Here is a 14638-nt window from a genome sequence, read left to right as displayed (position 1 = left end):
CACGGATGGAGAGCGCCAGGCAGGGCCGCAGGCCGGGAGGAAACCCCGGGTCAGGAGGGGCACAAGCCACCACGGGCCGCCGAGACCAGGGCGCACCTGAAGCTCCTGCGCAGAGCCCGGCGCGCCGGCCCCACCACTCAGCCCCGGGCTGCAGCTGCTCCAGAGACGGGAGGCCGCCGAAGCCCAGCCTCAGTGCCACCGCGGTTCCGCCCGGGTCCCGCTCCTGCCCCTCTTCCCGGCATCCAGACAGGGGCCAGCCGCGCACAGCCCGACCCGACCCGCAGCCCCAGTCTCAGCTACGCGCGGCCTCAGCGTCTGTCTCCCAGGCTTGGACCGTGGGGTCCTCCTCGTGCGGGGCGAAGGGAGGGGGCCAGCGGGTCCTGTCCATCTACCAGCCCCGCACTCCGGCCCCAGCGCTATGAGGGCAACGCGGGGCTGAGCCGGCGTTTGAGCAGTCCTGCCGGCTCCCGGGTGCTCAGGCCCAAGTCCCCGGAACTGTCCCAGTGCCACCTCCAGACCCTCAGGACACCCCCAAGAGGCCGCCAGCACCCCACCCGCCCCCACGCCCGCCGGCACTGTGGCCCGGACCCCCACCCAGAGAGCCTGGGAACAGACGGGCGCGGCCGCCCCCCTGCTGTCCTTCCCTCTGCCCCGCCCCACCCCGTGCAGCACATCCCCCTCCCATCCGCCACAGGGCTCAACTTTGGGTGGGCCAAGAGCCGCCTTCTAGCCACACTATGAAGACAACAGCCCCCACCCCTTGTTTGTGCGGCTCCCCTCAGGCTATTCTGGTCACAGCTGTCTCCTCAAGCAAGGGGGAGGCCAGCGGAGGGACTGCATTCTTAACAGCCGGGAGCAGCTCAGCTCCCTGCATCCCCTCAGGAGGCCCAGGGGGACAAGAAAGAGCCAATCTCACAATGAGCCAAGGACCCACTCGAGCCAGGCTGCCTCCCAGGCTGGACCAGTGTGGCCCTGGGTGCGGGCCCTGTGGGACCGGGCCTTGTGGGACTGGCTGGCAGCCCATGTGGCGCAGCTGTGCACTCACCGTGCAGGTAGTCGGCCAGGTCCCCACCGTTGCAGTACTGCAAAAGACCAGACACGCATCAGGCTGCAGCAGGGCCCAGGGCCCACCTCCCAACCCTGCCCAGCCTCCCCACCCCTCACACTTGGACACTACTCCCTGAGCCCTCAGGCACCTGCCCAGCTCAGGGCGGGTGTCCCCACAGTCCCTGCTGGAAGACATCAATAGTGATACTCAGCAGGCGTGGCAGCTCACGCCTGTAATCCGAGCACTTTGGGAGGCCAAGGTGGGCAGATCGCTTGAAGTCAGGAGGTTCAAGACCAGCCTGGCCAACATGGCGAAACCCTATTTCTACTAAAAGTACAAAAATTAGCCGGGTGTGGTGGCACACACCTGTAATCCCAGCTACTCGGGAGGCTGAGGCAGGATTGCTTGAACCCGGAGGTGGAGGTTGCAGTGAGCTGAGACGGCAGCACTGCACTCCAGCCTGGGCGACAGTGAGACTCCATCTCAAAAAAAAAGAAAAGGTGCTCATCACCCTCCCCCCGGCCATGTCCCTCCCTCTGGGGCTCCCAGGGCCATGGCCATCAGCCTGCACTTGTCCTGGCACCACAAGGCACTCACCTCCATAACCAGGTAGACAGAATTAGCCATTTCCTGCAAGACAGAAAAGAGGCTGTGAGAGGTCCCAGTGCCACCGGGCCCCACTGCAGGGAGTCTGGCTCAGCCCCAATTCGGCCTGGGCAGGCCCTGCAGTGCCAGGACTTAGCTGGTCAGCCAGCGGCCAGGAGACGAGGACATCTGTGGGCCACCTACTTTGTAGGTGGGTGTGTTCTGTTTTGTGGCCATCCAGGTCTCCATCTGATCAAGGCAAAGGCCCTGGTCCCCCGATACGAGCAACAACTCCTGGCAGAGGACATACCCCCTAGCAGGAAGGGTGAAGGCCAGGTGTGTGGGCAGGTGTGTGTGACCCTCAGGCCACAGAAACTTCTCAGCTCCTCAGCCCAGGATCAAAGACACCAACAGGGCTGGTCGTGGTGGCTCACACCTGTAATCCCAGCACTGTGGGAGGCCAAGGCGGGTGGATCACAAGGTCAGCAGTTTGAGACCTGCCTGGCCAACATGGTGAAACCGTCTCTACTAAAAATACAAAACTTAAACAGGTGCAGTGGCTCACACCTGTAATCCCAACACTTTGGGAGGCCAAGGCGGGTGGATCATGAGGTCAGCAGTTCGAGACCAGCCTGACCAACATGGTGAAACCGTCTCTATTAAAATACTAAAATTAGCCAGGCGTGGTGGTGCGTGCCTGTAATCCCAGCTACTTAGGAGGCTAAGGCAGGAAAATCGCTTGAACCCGGGAGGAGAAGGCTGCAGTGAGCCGAGACTGTGCCACTGCACTCTAGCCTGGGTGACAGTGTGAGACTCCATCTCAAAAAAAAAAAAAAAAAAGAAGACGACGCCAACAGATTGCAGGTTGGCGCTGCCAGGTTGACGCAGAGGCCTGCAGGCCTCCAGCTGCCCTACCCCAACCTGGCTGCAGCTCAGGCTGCCATCCCTCGCCCCAGTGCCTTCGGTCAGAGGCGTCTCAGCCACCCCCTCCACTGCTGGGCCAACAAGACCTGACCAGCAGCTGCTCAGCCCTCAGCTCAGACACAGACCTGACCGGGGGTGCCACCAGCACCCGCCCTTGCCTGCCCCCATGAAACTCAGAGTAAGCCACCGGTGCAGACACAGCACACACCCCAACGGCCAGCATGCGTACACCCTCACCTGGGACTGGGAGCCTCCCTGTAGCCCACCACTCACTCCCCGCAGCCACAGGGACGAGTCCTCATCACCCCCGTTTCACAGATAAGGAGAGTGAGGCCCAGGAAGCCACATCAAACCAGGCAGGCTGGGCTGGAGGAGCAAGGGCCCCACACACCTGACTCAGAGCCTCAGAACAGGAGGAGGAAGCCCTTTCCACACAAAGCCCCCTCCCTCTGCCCTGTACACATCCACACGCTCTAGGTGCTTACAGGGAAGCGAGTCCACACCTGTTGTAGGGCCGTCCCACTTCTACCCCTGAGCGAACCCAGGCTCTCTCAAAGCAAAGGGGAGCCGTGTCTGGAGGGGGTCTGCAGGAGGAACACCCCTCAGCGCCTCAGGAGCCGGGTCCCACACAGGACCCCTGCCCAGCCCCCAGTCCCAGGAGGCCCCAACCAATCAGAAGGCACCCCTGGTGGGGGGGACAGCCGCAAAGCCACTGGGTGATGTCTGCTTCACAAACGTGAGAAGCCCGTGCCCCCAGAGCTGCCCCCGCAGAGGGGCTGTGGGCTGGACAAGGATGCTGAGTGGGGACAGGCTCAGGAGAGGGTGCCTTTAGGGAGGCTAAGGCCGATGCTGCTCAGGAAGCAACCCCAGGATCCACAGACACTGCAGGGCCGGCCCAGAGGGAGACCCAGAAACCCAGGCACAGCCTAGAGAAGGTGGGACCTGTCCATGAGGCAGGCCTCAGCCCACCTCACCCACAGCCTGTGCACCCCGAGCCCTGCTGGCTTCACCTGCCTGCCCAGGAAGAGCACGTGGGGAGCCCAGGGCTCCCAGCAGCTGTGGGGAGAAACAATCCACAGAGCACAGGATGGGGCAAGGGGGACTGCAGGGACAGCTCCGGGCAGAACCCAGGAAGGAGGGGGAGACGAAGCTAGACCCAGAAATAACTTCAGGACGGCAATGCCCACTCCCTGACCTGGGCCCACCATTACCCTCCCCACAGCCCCTCCAGTGAGTGCCCATAGGTGCCCACATTTCTCCTCTCCTCTCTGAGGGCCACCTGCCCTGGATCACAGAGCCAGGGGTTCCCTAAGACCTGACGTGCTCATCAGAGCTCCAAACCCACCAGCAAAGCCAGGACAAGCAGGGATGTGTCAAAGTCAGAGGTATCCTGGGGGAACACCCATGTGTGCAGAGCAGGAGCCCAGCACCCCATCCCCCAGCCACTCACCCAGGACCGGGCTGTGTGGGACAGGAGCTCCCTCTGGGCAGGGGGTGCTAACTGAAGCCCTGTAGCCTCCTCCCACCCCCAAACACTAAGGCAGCCACCTCTCACCCCTAGAAAGGCAAAGGCCTGGCCGGGTACGGTGGCTCATGCCTGTCATCCCAGCATGTTGGGAGGCCAAGCCAAGAGGATCGCCTGAGCCCAGGAGTTTGAGACCAGCCTGGGCAACATAGCAAAACCCCATCTCTACAAAAAAATACAAAAATTATCCAGGTGTGACAGTGCACGCCTGTAGTCCCAGCTACTCAGGACTGAGGTGGGAGGGTGGCTTAGGCTCAGGAGGCCACAGCTACAGTGAGCCGGGAGATCGTGCCACTGCACTCCAGGATGGGTGACGGAATGAGACCTGTCTCAAAAAGTAGAAAGGCAGAGGCCCACCAGGGAGATCTGTGTGGCACCAGTGACTGGCCCACAGGACCCTGGCAAGGAGGCTCTTCCCCCACCCCATCTGCTGCCCACACTCCAGCCAGGGTCCCCAACACCCCTACCCAGGGCACCTGGCCCTGCCATCCCTCCAGCCACACTGGCCTCATGGGTGCTGGAACCCACCTCGCTACTGACACGTCTAGACCCCTGGCCTTGCCCCCAGAGTCACAGATGTCACCCCCTAGGTCACCTTCCTAGAGACCCCTCTGCCCTCCCCACTGTGCTTGCCGCCCTCCTCTGTCCCCAAAACCTCAGGGGGCACCAGCTCCCAGGAGGGAGTGGGCAGGGGGCTATGGGACCGAAGCACCTCCAGCCTCTTCCCTGCACTTCAGATGGTCCCTTGCAGAAACCAAGGCCTGGCCCATGCTCAGCCTCTCTCCTAAAAAGTCCTCTCCAGCAGGGGACTCAGGGCCACTGGGGGTGGGGCTGCAGGGTAGGGTGGGGGCATCCACCTCACCACAGGCATTCGGGTCTTCCCAACTCCCCTGAGACAGATGACAGCTTCAGACAGGCCCTCAGGGCTGTGGGCATCCAACTCCCTGAGCTGGGCATCGGGGCACACCAGGGCCTTTCCCGCGCCTCCGAGAGCCTCCTGTGAAGTCGAACTACACCAGCCCTGCAGGAGCCCAGGCAGCAGGCCATAACCAGCCCACTTCCCATACGAGCACACCGAGGCCCCAGAGGTTGGGAGGCGTGCCCAGGCTGGGAAATGGCAGCACAGCCCAAGCAGGTGGGCTGGGGTCCCGTCCTCACTCTGCCAGTGCCAATGCCAAGCCAGTAACCCTCTGTGTCCCCGGAAGGACCTAGCCTTGCTGTCTCCAACCCTGGCAGAGTCAGGGATGAGGAGTGAGGACAAACAAGCCCAGGACCACCTCTGCCAGGGCTGGGGGAGCTCCTCCAGGGCAGCTGCAGGCCCAGGCCCTGCGCCACAACACCCCCCGACGGGGGCCCCCAGCTGGGCCTGTCCACCCTTCCCACAGGCAGCGACTCTCTCTAGGGCTCTTGAGGGGGGTCAGGTGAGAGCACAGCCTCACCAGCCACAGCTGACCTCCCCTGGGCCCACCCAGAACCCACACAGGGCATCGAGCTCCAGCTCTGCCTTGCAGCTACATTTGGTTTTCACAAGCTACCCTGGGCAGTGGGGACCGGGCAAGCTCCCAGCATCAAGTCACCCAGTTAAGACACCAGAAAGGGCCACAACTGCCTCCCTGGGCTCCAGGGGAGGAAACCGGCCGCCCCAGGCAGAGCAGCTCGCCTCCCAAGACAGGGTCCGGGGGTCCGTCCCGTGGTGACACACACAGCTGTGGCCACACCGCCCATGCCCTAATCAAACACCCCAGGCTCCCTGCACCATCACCCCCACCCCAGGAGGTGGGTCCCACCTTGCCGCCTATTTAAAGGGAGGAAACAGGGAACGGCTGCTGACCATTCCACAGGGCTGTCCCTGAAAAGTCCCAACACATGCATCTGAGGCTCAGAACACCTCAAAAAGACAGCAATATCAACACCCCACTGTCTCCAGGCAGCATGCCTGAGAGACCTGGGACAGCACTCCCCAGGCAGGCCGGCCCCCACACCCTGCACACACGCACCCACGGCCGGCCAGAGCCAGGTGTCCCGGGCAGCCTGGCACGGGTGTCTGGGCACGTAGGAGGCTGCCCCACCCCTGGGGTGCTAAGGTGCTTTACTTAATAGGATCCAGGCTCCCACCCTCTGCCAGCCCTACTCTTGTCTGGCGATCCTGGGCTGGGCCTGGTGAGCAAGCACTGACCTAGTTCACACCTCCAGAGTTGGCTCCAGAAAGTGGCAAAAGCCACAGCTGTGGCTGGACAGAACCACTCTGCACCCCCAGGCGGGGTTCCTGGACAGCTCCCAAAAGGGAAGGGATGCCGGCTCCACCCTAAGAAGGAAGGGCCACCCTCTGGCCCTGGGGAACCACCTGCAGCCACCCATTGTGTATGGGCCTCCTGGGGCTGCAGCCCAGGCTGACCTCTGCAGCCCTCCGCCTGCTGGGCCTAGGGGTCTGGACAATCCGGGAGTCAGCCGCAGGGGGTTGAGGCAGGTCCCTAGATGCAGTGAGGCAGGGGTGGGTGGCCCAACCCTTCTGAGGGCACGACCTTGCTTGGAAAAAGCAGGAAACGATCCCAGTGCGAGTGGGGGGGTGCAGGGGTGTAAGCTGCGGAGACCCTCAGGAAGACGCCAACTCCTCACATTTCTCCCGAGACCCGGCCATCCTAGTTGGCGCACACCCCAGTAAAAACTGTTCCCAGCAGCTCTGTCCTTCAGGTGGCTGAGACCTGACCCCCAGCCATCGCGGACAGATACCGATACAGTCCCACAACTGTGGGACTGTGGGACTGTGGGTGACAGTCCCACAACGGGGTGCTGCGCAGAAACAAAAACCAACTCCTGTCACCCACGGAGACACAGCACCCCTCAAACCTACGGCTGACATCCCACCTCCAGGCTTAAAGTCAGCATGTGGCAAAGGGAGCGTGTGGGAACCAGGAGCTGGCTCACGTGAAGAATGAGAAAGCAGAGGGGGAGGGGGGCACACGGGAGGACGGACGTGCCCTCGATAGGAGGGAGGAGAGCGGCCCGGGACGCGGGCATGGCTTTGGGCTGGCGCTTGCTACGCCACACAGGGCCTGTTGTGGTATATCTTCTCATCTGTTTTGCACTTTCCAGTATTTTTATCCCATGATTTTTTTCTTTTTTTTTTTTTTGAGACGAGTCTCGCTGTCACCCAGGCTGGAGTGCAGTGGCACAAACTCAGCTCACTGCAACCTCTACCTCCCAGGTTCAAGCGATTCTCCTGCCTCAACCTCACAAGTAGCTGGGACTACAGGTGCCCACCACCACGCCCAGCTAATTTTTGTACTTTTAGTAGAGACGGGGTTTTGCCATGTTGGCCAGGCTGGTCTCGAACTCCTGACCTCAGGTGATCTGCCCACCTCGGCCTCCCAAAGTGCTGGGATTACAGGCGTGAGCCACCGTGCCCAGTCTTATCCCATGGTCTTAAAAGTTTGAAAAAAAAAAAAAAAGATATACACAACTTTGGAGGTAATTCCAGAACTGCCTGGGCCCTGGGAGCCCCTTCACAGGCCCCTGCCCAGGAGCTGGGTACCCACCCCACGGGTTTCTACTCGGCCTGCATCCTGCCCCAACTCACACTGCAGACAGTCCTCCGGCCAGACCAGGCCAGGCCTGGCAGCCCCCTCCTCACTCTGGGATGGGGAGTCACAGTCTCATGCCGGGCTGGACTGCCTGGACCCATGGTCTCCCAGGACCCCAAGCAGGGCTGGACACCTCTTGACTCAGGTCTCCACTGCAAGTAACTCACGGGCAGCGGCTCTGTCTGCAGGGCCTGAGTGAGTCACACCTGGGTGGCCCAGCAAGACCTTCAGCTGCAAGGAACCTGTCAGATGGCATGCTGGCCAGGGGGGCCACCGTCAGCAAGGCCAGTAGCCATCAGCCCTCCTCCCAGGGCACGCTGGGCAGGATCCCAGCCTGGCTCCACAGCCCTATACCCTGATTTCTGTGGTGGCCGCATTCCTGGGGCCAGGCAAGTCCAGACACGGACACCACATGCTCAATAAGGAGGCCAGGTGCTCCAGCCGCCTCCCAGCGGCTGTGGTGGACTCAAAGAGCGTGACCCAAGGTACACACTTCCCAGGCACTCACATTTTCACAATTTTGTATGGCTAAAAAAGAAACCCAATACACAAAACCCAACACAATAAGAACAAAAATAACAACCTCAACAGTCAACAAACAACATGGAGGGGAATACCTGTAACCTATCACAAAGAAGCTACTTTGCTTCACATATAAAGGACACCTACCAATCAAGAATATTGACAGAGCACTTACAAAGTGGCAGGCACAGTTCTAAAGACTTAACATACTCAAGATGCCATCACAACCACATCAGTTTTTTTTTTTTTTTGAGAGAGAGTTTCACTCTGTCGCCCAGGCTGGAGTGCAGCGGCGCAATCTCAGCTCACTGCAGCCTCCACTTCCTGGGTTCAAGCGATTCTCCTGCCTCAGCCTCATGAGTAGCTGGGACTACAGGCACGGGCCACCACGCCCAGCTAATTTTTGTATTTTAATAGAGGCGAGGTTTCACCATGTTGGCCAGGATAGTCTCGATCTCCTGACCTCGTGATCCACCTGCCTCAGCCTCCCAAAGTGCTGGGATTACAGGCATGAGCCACTGCACCCAGCCAACAGTTTTTAAAAGGTAAGAAAACGGAGGTGCCAGGAGGCTACCTGCCCAATGTCACACAGGTAAATGTTGGAGCTAGGATCCAGGCAAATGGCAGAATGGCTCAGGGGCCATGGTGTTAAGCATGGTACCCTCCAGCCTTGGCACAAAAGGGACCAAGAGCTTGCCAGAAATATGTGCCTAACCAAGTATGGTGGTGCGTATCTGTAGTCCCAGCTACTCAGGAGGCTGAAGTGGGAGGATCTCTTGAGCTCAGGTGTTCGAGGCTGCAGTGAGCCATGATTATGCCACTGTACTCCAGCCTGGGCAAGAGAGTGAGACCCAGTCTCTTTAAAAAATATATTAAAATAGGCCAGAAGCGGTGGCTCATGCCTGTAATCCTAGCACTTTGGGAGGCCAACGTGGGCAGATCACCTGAGGTCGGGAGTTCTAGACCAGCCTGACCAACACAGAGAAACCTTGTCTCTACTAAAAGTACAAAATTAGCCAGGCGTGGTGGCACATGCCTGTAATCCCAGCTACCCGGGAGGCTGAGGCAGGAGAATCGCTTGAACCCGGGAGGCGGAGGTTGCAGTGAGTCGAGATGGTGCCACTGCACTCCAGCCTGGGCAACAAGAGCGAAACTACATCTCAGAAAAACATATATATAAAATATAGAAATATATCGTGCAGGCTGGGCATGGTGGCTCATGCCTGTAATCCCAGCACTTCGGGAGACTGAAGGTGAGGTCCGGCGTTCAAGACCAGCCTGGCCAACGTGGCGAAAATTGTATAAATTTTTTAATACAAAAATTAGCCAGGTGTGGTGGCAGGTGCCTGTAATCCCAGCTACTCGGGAGGCTGAGGCAGGAGAATCGCTTGAACCAGGGAGGCGGAGGTTGCAGTGAGCCAAGATCGCGCCACTGCACTCCAGCCTGGGTGACAGAGCGAAGCTCCATCTCAAAAAAAAGAAATACACTATACAAAGGACAGGTGGTATTTCTAACATTCCCATGCTCGGATAGTGAAGCTCATTCATCACCAATGTAAAAGAAAACCGCCCAGGCATGGTGGTTCACTCCTGCAATCCCACCACTTTGGGAGGCCGAGATGGGTGGATCATGAGGTCAGTTCGAGACCAGGCTGGCCAACATGGTGAAACCGTGTCTCTACTGAAAATACAAAAATTAGCCTAGCGTGGTGGCAGGCGCCTGTAATCCCAGCTACTCGGGAGGCTGAGGCAGGAGGATCGCTTGGACCCGGGAGGTGGAGGTTGCAGTGAGGGGAGATTGTGTCACTGCACTCCAGCCTGGGCGACAACAGCAAAACTCAGTCTCAAAAAAAAAAAAAAAAAAAAAAAAAAAAGCAAAACCATAAGAGATGTCATTTTCTACTTCTCACATGAGCCACGATGGAAACCTCTGAGAGCTGCCCTCCTGGCAAGGACCTAGGGAGACACATGCTTGGAGACAGGCTGAGAGACCACTGGCATTGCCTCTCCGGAGGTCCATTTGGCAATAGCTACCCAAATTAAAAACCAGCATCCCTCCTACCCAAGGATTCTACTTCTAAGGATCCAGTCACAACCACCCTGATGTACCAGCATCCCAAAATAACCTCATGTCCCACCTACAGGGCCTTGGTGAAATCAGTTATGGAATCTCGGGCAACAGGCACGCCATGGCTGAAAATCACCACGGCAGACCCAATCAGGCCAGCAGCTAGCACCTCCACGATGGCTCCTCCAACCCGAGAGCACTCCCTCCTCCCTCACACAGCCCTCACAGCCCGTGCTTTCTGCTTCACAGAGGAAGAAATAGGGCCGCAAACTAAAGAAGCTGTGTGTGCACATGGCAGCCAGGACTGGGCCCCTCATCAGCGTCAGCCTGGCTCTCGACCACTGTGCTTACAGATGGTGACCTCTAACAGAGAGGGGTAAACTTTTTGAGGGTTTTGTTTTGTGCTTTTGAGACAGGGTTACACTCTGCTGCCCAGGCTGGAACGCAGTGGCAACATCACGGCTCACTGCAGCCTTAAACTCCTGGGTTTAATCAATCCTCCCACAACCTTTATAGTAGCTGAGACATGCCAGTATGCCTGGCTAATTTTTTTTCTTTTTTTTTTTTTTTTTAGAGAGAGCGAGTCTTGCTATGTTGCCCAGGCTGGTCTGTCTTGGCCTCCCACGTGTGATCCACTGTGCCTGGCTGAGGGGTAAACTTTCTGATATGGATTGAGCCAGCACAGAACCTTCCCCAAGCCCTACTCTTTTAGAGACAAGGCCTCGCTCAGTCGCCCAGGCTGGATGGAGTGCAAACTATACTCTTAAGTGACAAAATTCACGGCGCAGAGAGGTGGGTGTGGTGGGGAAGGACACACGTGAACACATCGCCTTGTAAGGATGGCTGTCCCCGGTGGCCCGGAAACAACTAAGGCAGGGGCCTGAGAACGGAGGGCAGCGGGACTCGATCGGGGGCAGGACTCTAGCCTCGACCGCACTCCCTCCCATAATGTTTGAGGATTTTCTTTTATCACCCAAATCGTTCATTGTCCATTTTTAAAAGCCAGTTATTTTTTCCTGGGTTTGGGTGCCTGCCTCAAACATTGCCTTACCGACACAGGGCAACAATCCCCACGCCTGTGGGGGCGAGGGCAGGCTAACCTGCAGCTCCAGCAGAGCCCGGTGCCCAGAGACAGGAGCGCCTGCGGCTGGCGGCTCCAAGTGCTTCCTGAGTAGAGAAAGCCGCAGAGTTGCCAACACTGGAGGAAGTGGCAGATGCCCACAACCAGGTGTGTGTGGCTGACTGGGATGGAGCTGGGCCTGGGGATACTGGTCCTGGGTCTGCGGGGGTCGTGCGGACAGTCACAGGGCCTGGCCTGGAGATGCCCAGGACTGGACCTGGGGAGCCCTGGACGGGAGCAGCAGGCAGTGTAGCCCAGGGTGGAGGGGGAGTCCCTCGGAGTCGCTGCCTGGCCAGGGACAGCTGTCCACTCCTTGCTGGCTCCCAGAGCCATGACGCATGTGCAGGCTGTGGTCCAGGCAGGAGGCTTCCAAACATGGGGAGGATGAGGAAAGAGGAGGAAGGGAGGGAGGAAAGCAGGGAGAAAAGGGGTGGGAAGAGGGCGGGAAAAGCAGCAGGAGGGATGGCCCAGCTCCAGGACACAGTGTGCCTGGGTTTCCAGGTACTCGCTGGACCTGGGCCCCCCCCCCACCCGGCACCTTGTGACAAGCCTCGGTCCCCAAGGCCACAGCAAAGCTCTGAGAGGCGGAGGGAGGAGGCCACCAAAACACGGCCTGCCAGCCCTTCCCTCAGCCAGGGGCTGGGCCCTGGGCTCAGTAAACAGGTCGCAGAGCCATTAGTCAGCACTTTGGCGGGGCGGATCTCCCGCCTCAGGTTCCTGGTCCCCAGGACGGCACCCTGGCTCCCACAGCCCCAGCCCTGCCTGCCCTGGGCCCCGGGACACGGAGGCAGCACGAAAGCCAGCTGGTCCCACCGCTTGCTTCCTGGGGCCAGCCGGGCCTGAGGTCATCTCCTTGGCCAGCCAGCAGCAGCCGCCTGTGCCCCGGCCCGGCCCTGACTGCCAGCGAGCAGGAGTCTCCGGCGGCCCCTCCCCCGCCCCGTCTGACGCAGAGCGAGGCCGGCCAATGCCGGCCGCAGGAGCAATGTCAACAAACACACGGCCTAGACAGGTGGGCCAGGCCGGCAGTGCTGCCAGGGCCAGCCGGGGACGCCGGACTCAGGCAGGGCCCCTAGGACTGACGCCCGGCGGGGAGGGGATGCCTGTTCAGGAGAACTCAGCCCTGCCCTGGGGCGCCCTGCGGCCCAGACACCCCCTCCCCGGTCTCACAGCTGGGGAAGTCACAGCAAGAGCCAGCCCCAGCCCAGGCCTGGACCCAGGGTGGAGTCTCCAGGGGCCCAGTAGACCCCAGCCTGGACGGGCTCAACACCAGTGCTCACCACCGGATCCAGCACCTGGGGCCACAGTCCCCCAGCCCGGTCCCCAGCAGACCGCAGCCCAGAGGCCTTACCTGGAAGTCGTACAGGGCCACGATGTTTTCATGTTTCAGTTCCTAGGACAGAAACCCAAGTTTCTTATCAGTGTGGGGAGGGGGGCTTGCCCACGCCCACGCCCCCTCCCCCGGCACTAGCTCACCTTCAGGATTTTGATTTCCTTCCCCAGCAGCGTCTGAGACTTGGCGAGGTTCTTCTTGTTAATGCACTTGACGGCGACCTCCAAATCGTGCTTCTGAAAGCCAAACGTGCACCTTCAAGGCCAGGGCTGCCCCTCGCAGGCCTCCCCCAGACGCCAGGCCACACAGGGGGGGCCCTGAGATGATCCCGGTTGGGAATCCCGGGACTGGAAGGCCGAGTGGGGAGCCAGGTTGAGGATCGCGCTGGGGGTCCTGGGGTAGGGATCCAGCCTGGAAAGCCGGCTGTGGGACCAGGTGCGGGGTGTCCCGGGGTGAGGGTTTGGACAGGAAAGTCGGGCTGGGGGCCTCGGAGTGAGGATCTGGGCTGGAAAGCCCGGCAGCGGATCTCGGGGCGGGAGTCTGAACTGGAAAGTCGGACTGGGGGTCGCGGGGTGGGGATCCTGGGGTGGGGGTCGGCCTGGAAAGTCGAGCGGGGCTCTCGGGAGGCGTGGGGGAGTCCCGGGACAGGCGGGGAATCTCGGGGCGGGGATGCCGGGGCAGGGGATCCTGGGCGGGGGATCCCGGGCCGGACGGAGGCCTCACCTCGCGGTGGCGGCCCTTGAAGACCACCGCGAAGGCGCCGTGGCCGATCAGGTCCTTGCGGGAGAACTCGAACTTGCCCACGGTCTCTGTGCCGCCGCGGCCGGGCTCCATGGCGCAGGCGGGCCGGGGGCGCGGGGCGGGGGGTGGCGGGCCAAGGCGCGGGGGACTCAGGCGGAGGCGCGGGCCGGGGCGGGCGGGCCGGGGGCGCGGGGCCGGGGGCGCGGGGCCGGGCGAGGGCGCATCTCCGGGGCCGCGCGCCCCATCGGGCAGGCCAGGGCCAGGTCCCAGCCCCGCGGGCCAGGCGGGGTCCGAGGGTCGCGCTCCCTCCGGCGCCTGTGCCGCGGCACTCTTCCCGGGCTGCTAATCCGAATCCGGATCCGACTCCGACTCCGACTCCGGCTCCAACTAGGGCCCGGGCTCGGCCCCAACGGAGAAACAAAAGAGCCGCGGCGCCCGGGCCTCAGAGCCTGAGACGCCCGCGCAGCCGCACTGCGCGCCGGGCCGGGGGGCGGGATGAGGGCGGGGCCTGCGGGACGGAGCGGCAGAGCAGGGCGTGACGAACAGACGGGGGGCGGGGAATGGGGCGGGGCCTGTCGGGCGGGTGGGCGGCTGGGCCAGGCCATGGCGGGGCCGGGTGGGCTGGGAGTGGGTGGGGCCAACAGCGGACCCGCCCCGGTGAGAGCAGAGACTCGCGCTGACCCGGGAGCGGGCCACGGGGCTCAGTGTTGATTCCTTGCCCCACTCCCTTCCACGCCCCTTCCCCGCCCCGCTTCTTCTCTGCTCCCCTCCCTCCTTTCCCCTCTCTCCGTCCTCCTCCCTCCTTTTCCCCTTCGCATCACCTATCTCCCTCCCTGCCCCCTCCCTTCCGCCCCCTCCCATGCCTTCCCCCCCCGCTCCCCTCCCGCCCCCACTGCCTGTTCTCCTCCCTCCTGTCCCCCCTCCCTGTTCCCCTCCCTTCCCTTCCCTGTTCCCCTCCTTCCCGCTCCCTGTTCCCCTTCTACAGGAGAATGAAGACCAGGCGTGGGAAATGTTCCCAAAACGGGGGACTGCGGAGAATTAATTCTTAGAAATAGAATGGCTGAGTTAGAGGTTAGGCATTTAAAGTTGAGTTCCATAATGCCAAATTGCAAAAAAAAAAAAAAAATTGTAGACCAAAAAGTTGTCACCCAAACCAACGACATAGCCCATAAATCCGCTGGGGAGGAAAGGTTA

General features: G+C 61.0%; 1 protein-coding gene across 2 annotated transcripts in view; it reads right to left on the bottom strand.

Moving 5' to 3' along the window:
* Nucleotides 1–13918, bottom strand: part of ULK1 (unc-51 like autophagy activating kinase 1) — a 29573-nt gene extending 15655 nt beyond the window's left edge. For both annotated transcript variants that reach the window (XM_031000660.3, XM_031000661.3), the window contains exons 1-5: nt 13427–13918; nt 12847–12939; nt 12722–12763; nt 1646–1678; nt 1046–1082 (exon numbers count right to left, since the gene is read on the bottom strand). In XM_031000660.3, coding sequence (XP_030856520.1) covers nt 1046–1082; nt 1646–1678; nt 12722–12763; nt 12847–12939; nt 13427–13537 — 316 coding nt within the window. In that variant the 5' untranslated portion in view covers nt 13538–13918. The remainder of the gene's footprint in view (nt 1–1045; nt 1083–1645; nt 1679–12721; nt 12764–12846; nt 12940–13426) is intronic.
* Between the last annotated feature and the right edge of the window lie 720 nt (nt 13919–14638).

The sequence above is a fragment of the Gorilla gorilla genome, chromosome 10, assembly GCF_029281585.2.
Source record: "Gorilla gorilla gorilla isolate KB3781 chromosome 10, NHGRI_mGorGor1-v2.1_pri, whole genome shotgun sequence".
Taxonomy (NCBI): Eukaryota; Metazoa; Chordata; class Mammalia; order Primates; family Hominidae; genus Gorilla; species Gorilla gorilla.
Note: the sequence above shows the minus strand (reverse complement) of the source record. Positions and strands in the feature narration are given on the sequence as shown.